At 37.1% G+C, this 20,519-nt stretch overlaps 1 protein-coding gene across 5 annotated transcripts in view; it reads left to right on the top strand.

Moving 5' to 3' along the window:
* Positions 1–20,519, top strand: part of STK32B (serine/threonine kinase 32B) — a 178,374-nt gene that overhangs the window by 24,909 nt on the left and 132,946 nt on the right. For all 5 annotated transcript variants that reach the window (XM_040064467.2, XM_040064468.2, XM_040064465.2 and 2 more), the window contains exon 2: positions 19,019–19,074. In XM_040064467.2, the coding sequence (XP_039920401.1) occupies positions 19,019–19,074 (56 nt within the window). The remainder of the gene's footprint in view (positions 1–19,018; positions 19,075–20,519) is intronic.

Genomic DNA, 20,519 nt, shown 5'->3' with positions numbered 1-20,519 from the left:
AATAAATTATTTTCCACCCCAATAATTAGAAGGCTTATTTACACACAGCCATCTCTCATGTGCTCAGTTTGACCTCATCTTTAACTCCTTAATTTCCACTTTGACTCCCATCAACATGTATATTTTATTAAGTAAATGAAATGGTCTAAATGGAAGGGCTAGGATTTGTGAGGTCACTGGGCAGTTCTGGTTTTAATCACTGGAAATTCAAACTCTGCAAAAAGTTGTTCATAAAAGTCTTCTTAGTTCACCACCTCTATTCTAAAGACTATCAGCTTTCTGTATTTTCCAGCCTGGCAAGGAAAGCTTCCTGGAGATTGGGCCCTTATGGACGTGGTTTAGTGGTGGACTCGGCAGTGTTAGATTTCTGGTTGGGCTCAAAGACCTTAAAGGTTTTTTATTTTATTTTTACAATAAAATATTGTATGATTCTTTGGCTTTGGTTTATTTTGCTGGTAGTCAGCCCTTCAAGGTTCTTCTTCCAGTTTTGCATATGATTTATTTCTGCTACAACTAATGGAAGATTCTTTATAATATTTTTCTCCTGCATCCCTTTTCTTTGTCACAGCTCTTGACACAAAAGTATCAAACACTGTCATTTGTTCTTAGAAATGTTGTATTTTCTGATATGGGTATTAAGTACAATGTAGACACTTAAGTTTCATTCATCCCATAATTAAGACAAAGGTATTTTCCTTTTAAATAGAAAGATGCTCTTAGAAAGCATTACTAGGTTTGGTGGCAGCATATTTATACAGGTTTTTCAGGCTCTAATGACAACTTGAACATGGTTGATGAATCTGAAATTTATTTCCCAAATTTCATATTCCCATAAATATTTTTCTTATAATATCACAGAATAATATGAAATGTTCTGTTTTATACTTCATTAAACTTTTTCTATTTTGTTCTAATTTTTAAAAAGCTTGTTTAGATATATTAATAGAATCTACCCTACAGTTTGTTTATCTGACTCAAAATATGAATTAAATGAGTGCTTTTAACTTCTATCTGGTAATATTTTATTGATTTTGTGTTTATTCCCACTTTCTTTCCCATTTTCTTTAAGAAATAAATATCATTTCTAGTTCTTTGAAATTTAGAAACGTTTAGATAAGTTCTACACCTGACGTACTTTTCTGCCCTGTCACTTTTTGCTTGGTATGAGACTGAATAAAATAGAGCACTGACTTCATCCTTCTATTGCTAACAGTGTTCTGTGTAAGAAGGAGTGTTGTATTTAGTAAGATAAATTTACTACAAGGCAATCTGCTGCAGTGGACAAAAAATACTTTCCTTCTTTTTCCTATTTTTGCAGTGATAAGGGAACACCTTCTGCTCCTTATTTAAGATATAAAAATGCAAACTGAGTTAATCCCTCCAGTAATTATTGTTTCCTTTTGAGATTGTTCCACCTCCCTTGCTGAGCAATGAGAACTGTTCTTAGCTACCTTGTTAAAACAAAAATGCAATATAATCACAAAATCACTGTCAGCCTCCTGGGTGTCCTTCACACCTTTCTGAAACTCTCTTCCATTTCCCCCTGGATTGCTTTCACATTATGTTATGAAGATCGATTTTATGCCTTTTGGGGTAAGGTTTAGATAAATCTTTGTCCAAGCTGTAAAGCCTGCAAATGCTTTCGGGGCAATACCACATCTTAAGCACTGTGAACTGCTACACAAAGCTTGAAGTCAAATGGCAAGAGATCATCAAAAGATCATTCTGAGAAGTAGGAAAAGTCATTCTCTTAAGCCCAGATCATATTTGACTCATTTAGCATGTGAAAACTACAGAAATACAATCTTATGTGTGGGGAATTGCTGTAAAACCAAGTTAGCTTTTATTGAGATTGGTTTGGATGCAACAAGAGGAGGAAATTAGCCAGAAGTTTTATGCAGATTCATCAGATTCTTCTCTGCCCAGCCTTGGCATGTGATTTTTCAGTAACTGCTTGTCAATTATGTCCTTATTGCCACATCTTTTCCTGCCCAGTGACATGTCTTTGAGATCTGTTGCTCAACTTTTTAAGCTAAGGTATTACACTAGAGTTTTTTATGATACAAATAACAATAGCAGATGAAAAGTACTTTAGAAAGAGAAATACATTTTTAGTGTGAAATTCTCCATAAAAATCTCAGTATTGAAAGACTTTCTGGAAAGATTTATTGATCTTTATTGAACGAAGTTGTCAGCACTAGGTGCTGTGTGATTTTTCTGGCAAGGAGTCATAAAGTAGTTATCACTGTCATTGATCCAAACGTTCTGCAAGGCAATTGTTTTTCTTTTTGATTTAGTGAGCTCTCTGGATGAACAGAAGAAGAGAGCAGCTAGAGAAAGCTGCTTGGGCAGCTTCAAAATAGCAGAAAAAATTATTTACAATCACACAATCTATCTTGGTGGGTTTCTTTGTGTGTGGTGGTGTGGGTTGTTGTTTTTTGTTTTTTTTTTTTTTTTTTTTTTAATTATAGTTTGGGAAAAGGACTGGGCATCAGGTTCACAGGTGTTGGCTGTGGCTGGCAGGACATCCAAGTGCAGCTTGTCTGGTGGCTAGGCAAATTCCAGCTGTTGCTAGGATAGCAGCTGCTCTCTGAATGGCTTTCACAGGGCTTTTCTGAGAGTGAGGAGAGGTTATGTCAGCTGTTTGGAAAAGATTAAGTAATATGTGGCAGCGAAGAGATGCCATGTTTTCAGTGGTTTCAAGCACTTAGGCTGAGTGCTGCCTTGGCTTCTGTTTGTTGGGGCTGCTAAGCCAGGAGCCATCAGTCTGTCTCAGCGGTGTCGGGTGAAGCACGGGCAGGGATTTTAAAATGCCTTAACAGAAGGCTGCCCTTTCACTGTGGTAGCTGTTCATTACAGAGGAAAGATTGTGGCATTCAGGGTTCTCACTTGTGAGATGCAGAGAATTTCAAGTGCTTCCCTGGGCATACAAATACTTGAGAGTAACTACAGGCTGCTGTCAGCCCTCTAACCTTCCTCTGCTAGGTAGTTCATATACATCTTGTGACCCACAGACATATGCGGATCAATGACATCCTGAATTTTTGAATGACGGGATGTCCTGGATATTGTAAAGATCTTCCTGAAGCACTACATTCCAATTTGGAAACAAAGAATACACCCCAGCAGATCACCCAAGAAAGATTGCCGGCTACTGTTGTATACAACATGTTTCTTCTAGTCTTCAGTGATACGAAGTTCATTTCCAGTTATTTTCACAACTTGTAAATTAAAAAAAAAAAAGAAAAAAAATTACTGTTAAAGCATTCCATTCCATACTGTGAAGAAGCCAAGGTTGTTTAGTATTATTTTCATAGACAGCCAGAAGAAGCTCTGATATCCTGATTTGACATTTTATTCTACTTAATACACTATAAATACACATATATTTTTAGAGACTCTCTCTCTCTCTCTCTCTCTACACAGATACAATACATATATATATATATATATACTTTACTCTCACCAAAACAAAGCTGGTGTATGCCGTATGGAACTCTAGAACTGAGTCACCAATATTCATTATCTCCATCTAACATCTATAATTAAACTTATTTAAAGGTTCTGTTTCTGTGATTATACAGAACTGATATAAGCACATTTAGTGCTGCTGAATGTTTCAGGCACTAACAAGCCTTCTGCTACACTGAGCAATTTTATCCTCTGCAGCTCACTATTTGTTTGTGCTTTGCACCTAATAACTTCTGTGGTTAAAATTAGAACTTATGTTCTTTACATTAATATCTATCAGCTCCTCACCCTGCTCACCAAGTGAATATTTTAATTTTTTTCCTGCTGTGGGACAATACAAGGTAAATCTATGTTGTAGATTAGAGTCTACTGACCTTCTGCTGTTAATGCCAACACCCAGGCACAACCTGGGAATTGTGGCTGGTCTGAGGTCCTCCTCTCCTAAGTCACCTCTGTACCAGCTGACCTGAGGTGGATTTGGCTTGTTTCATCAGTGTATCTATGTTTGCTTTGCTTGAAGTCTTTAATGTTTCACTTCAGTTGTGGTTTTAATCTCAGATAGTGACTAAGAACCACACACCTGCTTGCTCACTTTGCCCCCCTTCCCAGCTGGAGAGAGGAGAATCAGAATAAGGTAAAACATGTGGGTTGAGATAAGAAAATAATTTAAATAAAGTAAATTATAACAAAGGTAACAATGATAATAATAAACAACACTAGAATAGATACAAAGAAGAAAATTAACTCTATTCCAGTTGAAACAAAGACAACTCCTAATCTTAGCAGTGGATAGATAAGATAAAATGCCTTTTTTCTTGATTCATATTTACTGTTTTCTGCAATGAGTGGTCCTATCAGCTTTAGTGTGATTGCTTGTGGAGTGTAAATAAGCATACTTATAAATAACTTGTAAATAAGTATACAAGGATTTTCCAGAGGTAAGAAGCAGAACGATGAGAGAATAAATCATCAGCTCCAAGTTAAAAACTTCTACAGTTAGGTGGTCATTTTATGTACAGTAGTCAGATAATTTTCTTCAGTCTCCATAGAAAAACTACCCATTCAATCATCAAGTATTTATCTGTCAACACCGAGATGAAGAAATATGCATAAATCTAGCTGTTATAATCAGTTGGTTTTTTTTTTTTCCCCCTACCCTTTCTATATCACCCAGAAGAGAAACAACCACAAAAAATGACATATACAGAGGTGTCAACGATAGCTAATGACTCAAGATATCACTTTGTCTAATGTCAGAAAAAATTGATCACGTTTGATCAACAATAGTTTAGTCTGGAGCTTGTAGGTAAAAAACTCAAACATTTGTGAGACCAGATTTCTTCCAAAATGGCAGAGAAAGTGGAGTGATTCTTATGCAAGTAGATGATTCACACAGTGAAATATTATGAACCCTGGCTAGAATCAAAAAGAAGCCTCTTCCTGGCTCCAGATAACTCTAAGCGTCAGAACCGTCAAGATGAGTTCAGGTCAGTGCCTTTACAACCTCAGAGGCTGGGATTTGAGGTTCCATCTCTAGAATGGATTTTATTTTTTTTTAAGAAGTATAACTTAGTTTAAAACATTTACAAGACCTATGAATAAAGTGCAACTTAAGTGCTGAAGTACACAGTGAAAGTCATTTAACTGCAGAGGATGGGTAACTATGGGTAGGCTAACAGAATTAATGGAAGAGGTCAGCCCACTTAAAAGTACGTTGGGTCTTTCATTTAAACAGTAAATAGAAATCTGTCCAGTTAAGAGGTATCTAGTGTCTGTTGGACTCTGAGGCACTACTTTGTGGCCAGGCAGCAATGGAATACTTGACATTTTCTTTAATTCTCCTGTAAGTCCTCACTAGATGTGCTGTTAATTTCATTAAGTACTGCCTTTTTTCCAGGATGAGAAGCAGCCTTTCCTGTTCACAACCCCCGTTCTACCCACAGCTGCTGCTGTGCAGCCCCAGTGCATCCCTGCAGCTGGATGCCACAGCCACGGCCCGGGCTGTACCTGGGATGTGCCACTGCAGCTGCAGCAGGCAGAGACACTTCAGGCATGCTGCTGCAGCTGCTGGTTAGAACAGCTATCCTTTGTTTGAAGCCCACGGTGATGGCTTGGTTCAAAATCACTAAATGGGAGGCAATCCCAATTGAAACGGGAATAATTCTGATCTTTAGTGTCCTTACTCCCACCAAGTATTTCATTTGCAGATGTGGTTAAGGATAGAAGAAATAATTCAGTTCTGGAGAGAGACTCCTTGTGTCTTGGGTCCTGAATATAGAAGAAAAAGAGAACAGCTCATACCGTCTCTAGGTGTTTGAGTAAAATCCTCTTCACGTGGGTCTCCAACCTCGCATTAACGCAGCACCAAGACTCATTTTGTGAAACCCTGATTTGCAAGAACAGCGCTTTTGGAGCCTTTGCCCTGAGGAGCTGAGAGTGAGGAGGTTTATTAGCTTCCTCTAGCATGTTTGGAATTACAGAGACCTTTGCATGGATAAGATTGATGGATGTCTCACTGAGGATTTTGTTGTTAACCTAATTTAAAGAGTTTTCCTTCACCTGGGGATCACTCTGATAAATTTTATTGCAGGAGAAAAGAGTTTGGTACACTGATATCTGACATTTTATTCCCATAGCAACTTCTCTCAGAGAGCCTTCCAGTTCAGTTATTAATGAGGTTGTTTTCATAGAAACTCTGAGGGAGGTGAATATTCCCACTTTCCAGCTGAAAAAGATGTTTCATAGTCTATTATGTGTATCCTGATCTCACAGGGAAGTCTATTACAGTAAAGTGAAATTTAGATTTTCTATATTGTAGCAATACATTTTCTCAAGGAGTATCTTTTCCGCTGCTTATACCTGTCAACCTGTTTCTCCTTGCAATGATTTCAGAGATTGTTTTTGTCAGCTCATCCATAAGATGAACAACATGGTCAGTCAGAATCTCTCTTTTCTCAACAAAAGGATGCTATGTTTTATCACTTAACAAAGGTCTTACATTTTACATTGGAGCAGGTCCTGAAACTTTTCTCCTTAGTTTCGATGTCAATGTCTTTTAAAAGAGCTAGGAAAAGCATGGAGACTCAGAGAAGCTTCCCTGCTATTCACTGGCTGTGATAAGGGCCAGTACATCAATTCCATTATTCCTTGATGACTTCTGATGTTTTCAGTGGTGCTACTAAGTTAACAACCTTTCTGAACCAAAATCTCTGCCCTGTCACAAAACAGAACTCTTTTCATGGTAACAAAAAGGGATCTTTAATTTATGCTTTCTCTCATCTTAAAAATAATCCACTGAGTTGTGGGTTTGTAGTAGTAAAATTCTGTAAATGCTGGTTATAATAGGATACATGGATGAGAAGTTCCAATTACTTTCCACTAAGCCAAATGAGTCAATGAAAAGAAACTTTTCTACTGGAGAATAGGTTACCTGAATGTTGTATGCTAGCAGAACATAGAAGCAGCCAAAACAGCTCTGTTATGATAAACTAACCTTTGGTTATACTGAAAACTTGACACTGTGAGTAAATTCTGATAATTTCTCTGTGACAGTGAGGTCAGGGCTATGGACTTAAAACAGTTTCATTGTTAGCCAATCCATCAAACCTAATAATAACCTAATAATTCCAGTTATTCATGTCACTTAGCTTCAGTCTAAATAGAGAGAGAACCACCTTCTTTCACAGAATCATAGAATGATGTGGTCATTTTCACTTGGCCAGCTGCATGTGACAAGTCACTGAATCTTGTCACAAGAATACCAACCATGCTGTGTGCTATTTTCAGCTGCTGGCAAATCTTTTCTGACTTCAGGACTCTGTTAACCAGGCTCTGGTCATCTCCAGACATCAATATCTGTTATTTAGCAAAGGTGAGGATTGTTACCATATTTCAGTCCATCCAGAGGAACATCTGACCTCTGAAACCATTTTTCTTAGCACTGAGTTATACACCAATATGAAATATCCCTGATCAGCTGCTACAGGCTTTTCACAACAATCTATTGCTGTTTGCTCTTTCTTGAAAAAGAGTGGTAGATTTGGCACTCCAAATTCCTTTTGCTTTTCTGTTAAATCTAATAGTAAAAGCCTATGTATTTGAAGTCCAATTGTTTTGGGGTGTTTTTAACCAGACATCATAACAGAAGATAATGAGATGTTGAAAAGGTCTGCTTTAAAATTATGCTGCTGAAGGATTACACTAAACTGACGCACACAATCAAGACCATCTGGGCTGACAGCTGATCATAAACATTCAAATTCTCCTTCTCAGTCCGTGATATCACAATGTCAGACTGATCAGATCAGTGACCCTCCACCTCCATGGGCATGGAAGTAGTATTATTTGTGGTTGTCCTGTGAAGGGTCTGCTCTCAGTCACAGTCTGAGTCTTTCCCACTTTGTGCCCTCACTATGTGCTAATTCTACCCATTTCTGAACTTGCCTTTCAATTGATGATATCCTGAAACAGGAATAATTATAAATTCAATTGAGTTTTTTCAGTGCAATCCTCCATTCATGCTTGCCACTGTTGTATTTTGTCTCTTTTTCCTTTTAAACTGTCTCAGCGGCTGCTGTTTTAACTCTTAGGAATTTGTCAAGGGAGCTTCACCTTAGTAATTGCCTGTCCCATTAGTCATCATCACGATTCTGAAGATCTTGCATTGTGCCCCAAACAAGGGAACTAAAACATATCATTGTCTCTGCTAATTTTCTTTTGCAGCTCATATCATCAGTGGTGACGTTAAATAGTCATTCTTCCCTGCTTTGGACTGCACTCCCAGTGAGGACATGCTGTGAATTTGGGCTTCATCCCTACTATTGTCCAGATGACTTTTTGCAACGATAATACATATTTCATGTTCCTTATATCTTTTGCTAAGTTCTAACAGCAATATTTGACCTTCTTTCTGTTGTTGTTTATTAATAAGAAACAATTTAAAACTCATTAACTTTAATGAGTAACTTTGCCTTCAAATAGTAGCAATTGAACTTTATATTAGCTTAAATTTTTCTGACATAGGATGCTTACTACCACTTTTACTTACTTTCAGAATATTAATTTGTTGCCTTCCTGGAATTGCCATCAAAGTCAAAAAACATGCTTAGCAGATGGTTTTAAATTTGTCTTTATTGCCTGTGCTCACTTATGTGCAAGAGAAAATGCAAATATTGGTGTCACTATACATAACTGTGGGAGGATCAGAGTTTGATCTCTACTTTGATGTAAAGCAATTCCTGTTAAAGTAAAATACACAAATTCTGTACTAACAATCAAAATAACTTCCCTGTGAGGGTGACCATCTCATTTTACTGCGCTTGCAAACAGAATTCTAACCAAAGAAGCATCTCAGGTGTATCCTAAGGTGTCACAATCAACTTAATCCAGTCTAAACACCCATACTGCCATCAAAAGGGATGCTTGTGCTCTCCTCTGTTCCTGCTGTTTGCAGCATGCCAGAAATGGTGTCTCTGTGACTGCCTCATTTTCTTTTCAGCTTTTCAAAGAACAAGTATTTTCCTGGATGTTCATGTGCTCTCATCACAGCATCACATGAAAAGATCCATAAAGGGCTAAAATACAGTCAGTGAGGTGGGCTTTGAGAGATATTTGGTATGGGGTAGGGCCAAAAGAATATGTTTATGATGTTGGGAAATATATATATTGTCTACTTCCTGTCATTATTAGGCTGTATGAAAATAGAAATATTTCCTTTGAAAAGTGAAAAACAAATTGAAAAGGAGAATTTCTTGAAATGTTCTCATTTCAGAAAAAAGAAAACCAGAAATGCACTCACTCTAAATGGACACAGACAGCAATAACAGTGAAGCAGAAATCATCACAAATCAATACTCAGAAATTTTTCATTTGAGCTGAGATCAGTGAGGTCCTTTGGATTTTGTAATTCTTTCTCTTCCTTCTCCAATAAAAAAGATGAAAAATGGAAAGAAGGCACAAAGCAAAAGGATGAGAAAGTCTCCAAACTAGGTAACTTTCTGTTTGCTTCCATTGGAGCTGAAATCACATCCTTACCTCTAAGAACAGAACTTTCATATTGCTTCGTATCCTTCAGACTGAGATTATTTATTTAAAAGAATACCTTTTTCTCTCACCTCCTCCTGCATTTGCTTACACAAACCATCACAGGCAAGAATTGGCTTTTAAGTTCCATTTTTTCCCCCAGCCACCTGAAAGCACTGCTGTATGCCTCTGAAACAGAGTAGCCTGTCTCAAGATGGAGTCAGCACACCAAAATCTCCAACTAGGAGTTGTTATGGTAAAAAATTGGACTAGTTTTAAAGAGGCATAAAGATAAGAAAATTAACTCTATTTTTTAATCTAATGCTCCCAAGAAACACCATGCGAAGAGATGCAGCCACAAGAGCTCTTCTGATCAGTACATTAATCTTTGCCAGTAAACGCCTATTTGGGCTCAATCCTTCAGAAAGAATATCTAATTTCATCTAATCCATGTTAAAATTCCTGTGGAGCAAAGCAACAGCTAAACATCCCCACACCTTTCATAGAACAAGAAATTTTTGTTTTTTTCCAGAGGATAGTGATAGCAGCAACCCCTGGAGTTGGGTGTTTCTGGTGAAGCCCTTGCTAGGGCTGCCGTGGGCCAACCCTTCAGGGAACTTCAGGTCAAAACTGATGCCTGTGTTCTTAGACCAAAATCCTGCCGTGGTTTACGCTGTAAGACTCTGTCCTGACTTCAGTGGCTTGCAGACAAATCCCTCCCAGTGGCTCACAGGCGTTGACACCTGTCACTGAGACACACAAAGAAATCACACACAGGCAAGAGATTTTCGCAGAGATCCTTCCGATCCCAGCTCCCAGCTGAGAGAGCCGAGAGAAGGAGAGAGGCCCCTTTGTTTATTTTTACTTTTTATACATTTGTGGGTCTAGCAGAAGATTGGCTTTTTGGGGTTTCCACCCCTCAGCCTCAGTGGCCAGACCAATTGTCAGTTACAATTGTTTTCAGGTTAGAAATATGCAAACAAAGGACAGAGAATGAAAAACAAAGGATTTGTTTATGTTACTTCTGTGGGAAAGGTAGAAAACTGCTCTAATATTGTACAGTAACTAAAAGATCTGACTCCATTTATGAAAATCAAAAGGCTAATAAAGAAACTCAGAAAAACCAGGGTAACAGGACACCCACATCCCTAAAAGCATCAGATGTCTTCTCTTGATTTTTGGTTTGGTGACAGACCTCCAATTTCCCAGACAAGGTCTGGAGATTGTGGGATGGCACTCAGGAGTTTCAACTTCCTTCAGAGAGAGGCTGTAATGATTTCAGTCTGTTCTCCTTGTCCAAGGAGCAAACTTTCCTTTACAGGCTTCAGGTAGCTGCCTGATAACATTTTTCAGAGTAGATTTATTTAATGGCAGTATCATTTTAATTTGGTTTATTGGGGGTATAAGCAGCTCTAGAGAGAAGTTTTCATTTGATCCTGGGTTCAAACAGATTCTTGTTTACCAAGGAGACACAGTTTCCTTCTGAAGGCAAAAATCTCATCTCTTTTTTTTTTTTTTTTTTTTTTTTTTTTTTTTTTCCCCAGCTTTTATGGAATAGCATTAGAAATACAATTATGTTCTTTCACAGAATTAAAAAGGAAGAAGAGTTCTGAGAATCAGTCCTAAGATCTTTTTTACATAGCAGCTTTCTTACTTTCAAATGCTAATTTCCTTTAGAATTTCAATTTTACTTCTGGTTGTGGCAACACATGCCTGTTCTGTAAGAGTGTAAATTATTAGCTGATTCACCAAATTCTTCTAGTCTGTTTTGATAGCATTTTGGAATATAGTAGGCTGTTTAGTTCTTTCCAGTATTCATTTCAACTGACACATGCAGAAAATTCCCCAGCCATTTAGGGAAAACCCTACTCATTTTAAGGATGTGATGTGAGGTAGATTTCACTAATTACACTGCAGAACCCCATGATGCTGGCACTGCTTTGGATGAACATGGTCTAAATATTCTGTGAATTTCATCAAATGTGTAGCTAAATTGCATGTGAAGTACTGCCTTTTAGGAGGACTAACATAAGGAAATCAGAATATCTGTAACGCATCACAGCAGATGTTCTTTAGCCCACTCTTTTATCTATGGTATCAGCTACTTATTTATGGAATATAGAAATAAGAGAGGTATAAATAAAATTATATTACTGGTTTTCCAACACCCTGGTACTGAGATTTTCTCCCCATTTTAATAAGAGAAAACGTTGCTTTCCCTACGTCTTCTTTGAAATGTGACATAGATGGAAGATAACAAGGAGCTCCCTCACCCTGTTTTCTTTTTTTTTTTTTGGAAACAGACTTTTCCTCTGAAAACAATTTTAATGGATAACTAAACTTGCTGCCAAATTAAAATGCTGTTATTTTTCTTGACAAAAATTAAGCCTTATACTGGGAAAACAAAGCTGGTTTTGAAAGTTTGAATGGAATTCAAGTTTACCTTTTCAGATTTCCTTCTGGCTCAATTCAAAGCTGGACTACATTTCTGTGATGTGACACTTCTTCAAAGGTGTTGGAATCTGATTCTTGTAGATCCAGATCTTGTAGCTGTTTACAACTCCCACAGCCCAGCACTCCACTTTGTTCCTGAGAGGGAACAGAGCACAGCCCATGCAGGTGCTGTGAGGACACCCATGAAAGGGAGATGCAGTCCAGCCAAGGATCCCATCCTGCAGGTGGCTTCACAAGGAAGCAAAACACAGAAATGAGCTGTTGTGAAAAAGCTACTTTGGATCAGCCAAGAGCTCTGAAATGAAAGTCTTTTGACAATACAGGAATGTTTCACTTTGATTGAAGAAAGTGAAATGTGTAAACATGATCGGACTAAAGGGCATTGTAAAGTTCAAAACAAAATTAGCTGAATTTTGAATAAAATTTGAGTTGCATACAAAGATCTTAAATTCTTTCTAATTGCAAATAAATTCTAAATAATTATAAAAACATTGAACATATTTAGTTTGTATTGAGACTAAAACACTCATTAATCATTAAGAATTGAGGCATTGTAATGCAATTTAAATACAAAGCCCCCAAATATGGTCAGAAACACCATGATTTATTATTAGTGAGATAGAACCAGCACTGAAACTTCCTTTTGGTTATGTATCTCTATCTAACTAGTAAGTTTCCCAGCTGAATAATGTATAGTAATGTCCCATTTTACTCAGAAGCCTATGAAGCTGTATAGATTTGTACTCTTTGTTCACTTCAAAGGCGTGCCTAGCTTTATCATTCTGTCAGCAGAAATTCATTTCTTCCTTAATTTAAGCAGTGTCCTTCTCCACTAATGCACTTAGCATGAACAGAGCATGATGAAATGTGATTCCTTATGACTACCCAAACCATTTTATGACCCTTAATTTAATTTTTAGGCACTGCCCATGTTTGTCTTGTCTATGTCCATTCAAGCAGGGGATTTTATTAGTAGTATTGAATTTATATGGCTGCGTGTACTTGGTTACTCATCCTGTGTGTTTTGTGTGGAAGGACAGCAACAATTTTAACAAGATCTGATGGTTGCTAAGATCTGCTGAGGTCCTGTCAGTTCAGCCTGTGGCTCTCCCTGGAAAAGGCTGGAGCATCTGAAAAGTAGACAGACATAGAAGACTGCAGAACAAGTTTGAAATCACTGTCCATGAGTCTCAGGTCAAACCATAGAGGCCAAATGTAGAAGGAAATTTGATTTAGTCTTTATTCTGTTTTCCTGATTCACAGAAACAGGAAGCAATAAACCACCCTGAAACAGACCTGCAAAACAGGGATCAGACTTAAATAAAAATCTATTTTCTTGGCTAATGTCAAAATCATATTGTTTCTGTTTCCTCTTGAGATAAGTGAGAATGAATCTCAATATGTTGACAAGCTCACTGTATTAAAAATATGGCTTTACTATATACCTCCTAATGCCTTAGTGCTCATGATCTGGTTTTGGCTGTTCCCAGACAGTCCAAATAAATCAGTGGGACTCAACCAGGGAAGGAGAGTCTGTATTTAGCTTATCAAGTTCTTCCAGAAACACCTCTACTTTATTTTTTATTCTGCAGAGCACGTGTATACCTGTGCTTTGGCCATGTTCAATTGGATATTTTCTCTAGGAGAAACAAAGTTCTTTCAGGTAATGGTTATTGAGTGTATTTGGACTAATCACATAGACCTGCAATTAATGTTCCTCATCTGCAGTGAGAAAACTGATGTCAGCTCTACCTATAATCCACCCAATATTCATATTGCCTCTTTAGCTAAATGTAATTTACACTTGAGCAAATGATGTTCAACGTGAGAATATTTTGAACAGTAAAACTGCAAGTGAAAGAGTAAAAATGTTATATTCCTTTGTGAGATCGTAAATCAAACACATAATTCATAGTGGTATACTGTTGATATAACTTCTTCGGGTTTTTTGGTTTAAGTAAACATAGTATTTGTGAATAATGCAACAGAGGTGAATGCATATAAAACACTTAATTGTTTTAACACATATCATTGTGTATACAGTGCTGATTAACAAAAGAATTTCCACTAAAACTGTCCAGAATTTTTGCAGTGTGGTTGTAAAAATCCAAGTCTGTGACGTCAATATTTTCCCCAAAGTATACTTTATCCTCAGGGAGCAGTGGAGCAAGAAATATTTATTTTATCTTTCACTAGAAAGTTTTATGCCAAATATCTGCTCCATCAGGGCTTGTGCAGTTTGGAGGACATGCATGAGAAGGTGTGGTGTGAAGTGGAAGCCAGGATCTGTTCTCAGCTCTGCCACAATGTGCTGCATGGGGTTTGAATCAGTCCCCTGACTTCTGAACCTCCTCTTCCACAGTGGTGTATGCTCCTCACTCTTTAAAAATGGCTTTCAGTCTTCATGGTGCTTTTATAAAGCACTGTTACCTGAATTGGCTCTTACTAGCCCCAATTATTTGTGAGTCTGAGCTCTAAGGTACTTCCCATACCTATTCTACAGCTGCCAGGGATGTAATGATTAATTTTTCTACAGACTGTGCAGAAGATATTGGAGCACGCATCTAAGGTCACATGAGAAGACCGTGGCAGTAGCGGTGCTCCGGTGTATAAATCAGTCACAAACCACTGCACCATCCTAGCTGTTCCTGATAGTTTTTGAGTACACTAGTAGATTTGACCAAGTATCTATAATGGTTAGGACCACATTATTTTGCTTTTCATGGCAAGCAGGGCGAAACCTTTAACTCAGCTGTGAATCCCATTACCATCATCTGGCTCTTATTTGTTCAAGATCAAACTACTGGAAAACGCTCCACATGGGGATGATTTGAAAATATGATTCTAGTCCAAGTAAGGTATACTTGCACTAAAAGTTTTTGATAGAGAGTTGAATCTGTGCAATGGAATGAATTTAAGGTTTATTTGAGTATGACTAAATGGAAAGAAACAAAATTAAGTATTTATATGTATATACACAAAACATTGCTGAAATTATCAGGCATCCATTGCTCTAATACCATAACATGAAACAGGTGTCATAAATGCTGATCTATTCTGACTCTTAGTTAGCAAAATATCTGGTATATTCCATATTCCTTCTTAGTTTTGAATTGATGGTGACATTTTCAGGGATGAAGATGGGAGATGAGGGAGGGGAAATTATAATTCTTGATTTTTCCAAACTGATGGAAATCAAAGAAACGGGAAAGAAGCTGTCTCATAGGATTGTTAATAAGTTTAATTCCCTTGATTTACTTGTATGAAAAATTACCTGAAGACAATACAAACCAATTTTAATTTTTGAAAATAGTTCATATTCTTATACTCAAATTGAGAGATGATGTGTACGACCTCCAAAGTATGGTGTAGTAATAAAATGAAAGAAGTGCTCAAAGAGTTGGAAAATATTTTTTTTTTCTCTGAGTAAAAGAAAGTATTCTCTTGAGAACTGAAGTATTTTCTCTTGAGTAAAGAAAACTATTTTCAGAAGAGTAATAGTCATATTACTGATACTGAAGAAAATGTTCTTCTGCCAGTCACACCATTATCTCAGTGGGGCTTTGCACTAGAAAAATGTCATTAGCTACAACACCAGGCACCACAAGGACTAGACATGCCATGTTTTGGAGGACAAGAATTTAATGCTCATGATGTCCTCGTTGCACAGAGGAAATGGCAGTGCCTGAACATGATGATATTTTCAACATTGGAAATGACAGAGGTGATGATGAGCTGTAATTCTTCTCTGAGTAAGTGGTGATATTTTGGCATTGAATTTTTGCCAGAAAAGACAAAAAAGTACATATGGAACATGGAAAAAAAAAAAAAAAAAAAAAAAAAAGAAAATTGAGATGAACAAAATTAGCCCAAAATTTTGAGAGTGTGAGAAGAAAAACTTCTGAGGAAAACACCTGAGTTGTAGGGCTAATGTAGTACCAAGGTGGCAGTGAACTTAGCTCAACCCTTCACTGCTATCAGGGAGGTGCTGCTCTCTTCTAGACTGCTACTTGGAGCATCTTAGTCTCAGCTGCAAGGGAGCTCAATTTTTATTCTTTCTTAATATCCCAAAGGAGGAACTTCCTCAGTTTGTGACTCTGCAGTGTTGTGAGTATGTTTGAATGATCAAAAGAGGCTGAGTTGTCACACTTCAGTGAATTATCTCCTTCCAGGGACCTACAGTGGCTGCAAGCCTTGCTCATTTTAGATGCAGGCTCAGGCATGTTTACATATTTCCTCAATCATGTAAAATTTGCTTTATTTTCTCTAGCAAAAAATGAGTTACAATAATTTACCTTAATTTAAATAAGGCTCATGTGACTGTTAGCTACAGGAAAAAAAAAATTCTTTTATTTCTTAGTGAAGATATGAAAATGTAACATCCCTTCTACTCAAGTTAAACATAGAAATTAAGAACATTTGATCAATTGTTGTGAACATTATTTTTAACCACTTATTTAGCTTACCTGTAATCCATCTTCAACTCCATGGTCTAGTGATTCATTTAATAATTTCATCCTTATGGAAGTCCAATTTAAAAATAATCTAATTTAAAAATTAAGTTGTTCTTGTCATTCAAGGCAGTAAACACAGAAGTACAGAGAGATACAAGTTATATGGCCAATAAAAAATGTCCTTTTCATAGCTACAGATAAATGGTTGATCTTAGTTTTGCAAAAACAAAATCATTCTTCAAACTGATGTATTTCAAAACATGTCAGATTTCAGAATATAATATAGTCAAGTATTACTGAAATGTGACTTGCCTCAAATTGAGATAATTACAGACTCTTTCAACAATTTCTCACTTGTTTTGGCAACTGGACTCAGCTGAATGACTGCAAGGTAAAGAATAAATTCAAAAATAAGCTTTTTTAAAGGAACGTACATGTTAAAAAATTTAGCAAAATAGCAGGAAACATGAGAAAGTTTGAAAACAGAAGAGTAACAAAGAAAACACCAGCATGTTGTGCTGAATTTTAGGATGATTTTTTCCTATCAAACAAATTAATGATATTAACATGTTGTTTAGGATATTTTCAACACTGTGGTGAATTCCTTCCTAAATTAAGGGTCATCTTAGACAGCTCAGTCATGCACTTGGGAGGGATGACTGGTGGGAGCAGGATTTAAGTGGATGTAAGTTTATGTGGAAGGGGGTTTTGCTAAACTGACTGTCTTGTTCATCAGACCAGTACTGGCCAGCAAGAACTTCAAGAGAGTGCCCCACTGGTAAAAACTCTCAGCAGAGACCCCAGCTGCAGGTTGCTGACAGACAACCCTGCTTCTCAAACCTCTGGGCATCCCTAACTCTTATAGGATTCAGCTCAGAATTTTTCTCCCAATTTTCAGTTTCCAAGCAGGTTATAAATCCATGGCAAGGTTATGCATTTTTATTTCAGTATCCAAATTCTAAAGCTGCTATATTCACCATCTTTGTTTCCTGGAGAACAGAGTCTGCTGCTCTGGGCTCGGTTTGCTTCCAGCAATTACAAGGAAAGTGGTTGCTATACTGCCCTAATGAAAGGAGCAACCATGTCTCCTTGAAGGCAGCATAAGCAAGCATAAATAAACAAATGCTTTGTGGTTTTAATAGTGTGAATGAAGTATTATTGCGACAGAGAAAGTTATGTATTAACCCTTTTTAGAAGCTTGATAGCTATCAATATTTCAACTTTCTATCCAAAACTTAGCTTGAGATGGATACCTTTTTTGGCAAATATTTAAAGTATTATTAGTTTTAGAGAATTTTCTCCTTCATCTTGATATGAGACACATTTTTGTTGTATTTGTTCTTGTTACCACATTTTTGGGTGGACGTGGCACAGGTTGCCCAGAGAATCTGTGTCTGCCCCATCCCTGGAAGCACTCAAGGCCAGGTTGGGTGGGGCTTGGAGAGACTGGTCTAAGGAAAAACTGTCCCTGCCCAACCAAGGGGGTTGGAAGAGGATAATCTTTAAGGTCCCTTCCAACCCAAACCACTCAATGGGTCTATGATTTTTCCAGTGACAGTCTGTCTGCACAATTTTGCTAGTAACTGTTGCATCAACGACGGGTGCATAGATGAAGGTGTCTGCTCAAAGCCAGGAACATAAGAAAGTTTTAATTTAAAAAAATCCTTTGCACTGAACCTTGGTTCACTGAATTTAGCTCTTAGTGTGATTCTTTTCCAAGAAATGACTGTAAAAACTGTATCATACATTGCTGTGTTTGTATTTCAGTGACTTTGCATCAGTTTTGTTCAGGAGGTTGGAATTTTTTTAAAGCCACCATATATACCAATGAAGATTTGAAGGTCATGCTATGTTTAAATTCATGTAACACCAATAAAAATGGCATTTCTGAAAAATGAAATCTCACTCACCTCCCAGCAAAACGCTTCAGTGTTTCACTTCTAGAGCAGGCTGTGCTGTCAGATTTTCCTGAAGTGCAAGTAAATCCATTCTACTGCCAACCTAAAATGCAATCTCTCAAAACAAACTCATGCTAAAATTATGAAATAGTCTCACAATATTAGCGTTATGTATTGCATTAAGGTGGAAAATGTTGGAAAGGGTGATCATACTACCTCATCTTCGGACAAGCTTCCATCACTGTAACAAAATATGGGGATTATCCTGAAGAGTGACTACTGTAAAAACACTAACCATATGTTATTACATATTTGTAGGTAGAGGGTGTTACTTACTTGAATTATTCAGTGTCCTTTTAATAGATCTCAATATTTCTGGAAAATGCAGAGCAGTTTTTGCTAATGGCTGCGTACTGCTAACTTCTGTCTTGTTACTTGGTTAGAACAAAGATATATTTCTTTTTGGAAATACTGGGCACTGAAGGCATTGATCCAAGATGAACTGATGAACAAAATGAATGCAGCATATTTTAAAGCATACTTCCTCTTTGCCAGCTATTAAGTATATTTGGTGCCTTAAGAGAAAAAATGGAATACCACACTGTAAAAAGACACTAGTTGTTTCAAAGACACACTGTAATTTCTTTTCGTATCTGATTTCTGATTCTGACTTAGCACACTACAAACTATTTTCCTTTTCTTCTCTCCTTTATTTTGCAGTTAACTTTGACCACTTTCAAATATTGCGAGCTATTGGGAAAGGGAGTTTTGGAAAGGTAAGAATCAACTTATTTTTAGCAGTTAAATGTCTAATAGGGAATAGCTTTGTGTTTTTCTGGCTTGATTATGATAAAAGAATAAAGGTTTTGTAGCCTTTTCCTTCTTAAGGACATCTGACCACCAGTATGAACTGTCCATTCAATAAATTATTAGTATTATAATCTATTCGCTAAAATTAATTGAGCAAAAATTATTATAATAATTAATTATCTCAAAAGGAGGTCAGCAGAATTTAGAAATCTGTCATGGAAAAAAAATCAACAAAAAGGTAGGAATAGACTACTTCTTCAGACAGCCCACCAGAGTGATGTTGTTCTTAAATCCCTGAGCTTATTTGTGTCTTTAAAATAATTGCCCTTTACATAGAATAAATCCTCTTGGGACTGTGTAAGCTGACATACATTATAATTATGATCATTGAGTAAATGTTTGTTCAATTCAACAGGAATTTTCTGAAACAGAGAAGATTAATAGTTTGTTTACACTTGAGTAAAAAACCTTTCTTTCCTATAATAGTGATTATAACAAGGTTTTAAATTTATAATACAAAGACACATAGCCACATAGAATACAAATACAAAGCCACAAAGTCAGAGAAAATAATATTTAAAAAATATTATGATCAAACAACAGATGTCCAGATCTTGATTTCAATGACTCCTGAGTATATGCCAGCTCAGTGCAGGTGAGGCACTTCTGTAGCCATGCGCTAAGAACACATTAAGGATTTTGCTGGCTCTTGGCCTCCATGCAGAACAATGACTTTAATTTTAGAGAGGTCAGAAATACTTCTTGCAGAACAGCATGGTCCTTCATGTCATGGCCCTTACTCAGTTCAGTAGTTTTCAGCAGAAACTGTCTTTGAGGTCAATAGGAGTATATGCTGCTTGGGTAAAAAGGTACTTAAAACCCCCTTAAAATCAGGGCAGCAGAGATCTGTGTTTATCATCACAATACAGAGGTGGAATACTATGTCAAACTAAACAAAGGGCCAATAGTGCAAGTTATGTAAAAAAAGATAAAGATATATCCAAATCAAGCTGATCCTCACAAAGGAACAGCTACTTAGATCATAGTTCAGCATTTTTGGTTTCAAAGGGTCTACTTCTGAATTCACTTGGCAATTTTTTAATATACAAATAAAACTTGTTTCATCAGAATTTATAACCTGCCCTTCTCCAATGTACTTGGAATCAGTAATAACTGGAATATGCTAGGCATAACTAGCTTAAAGGTCTTCCACAAGCAAGCAAGCAAACAAACAAATAGTTTCCTGTTATTTACGAAGACCAAAGCATAAGCAAAGAGCTACCTTCACCAGCTTGGCAAAGGAAGGCCACTGAAGCCAGACAGGCTTCTTTTAGAGTAGTGCCCTGCACCTCGCTTGGGTACCGCTGATCCCTGCCCTGGCCTGTGCCAGTGTCTGTGTGCACAGATACAA

Source organism: Hirundo rustica, chromosome 5 (genome assembly GCF_015227805.2).
Source record: "Hirundo rustica isolate bHirRus1 chromosome 5, bHirRus1.pri.v3, whole genome shotgun sequence".
Classification (NCBI taxonomy): domain Eukaryota; kingdom Metazoa; phylum Chordata; class Aves; order Passeriformes; family Hirundinidae; genus Hirundo; species Hirundo rustica.
This window is presented reverse-complemented; position numbering and strand designations above follow the sequence as displayed.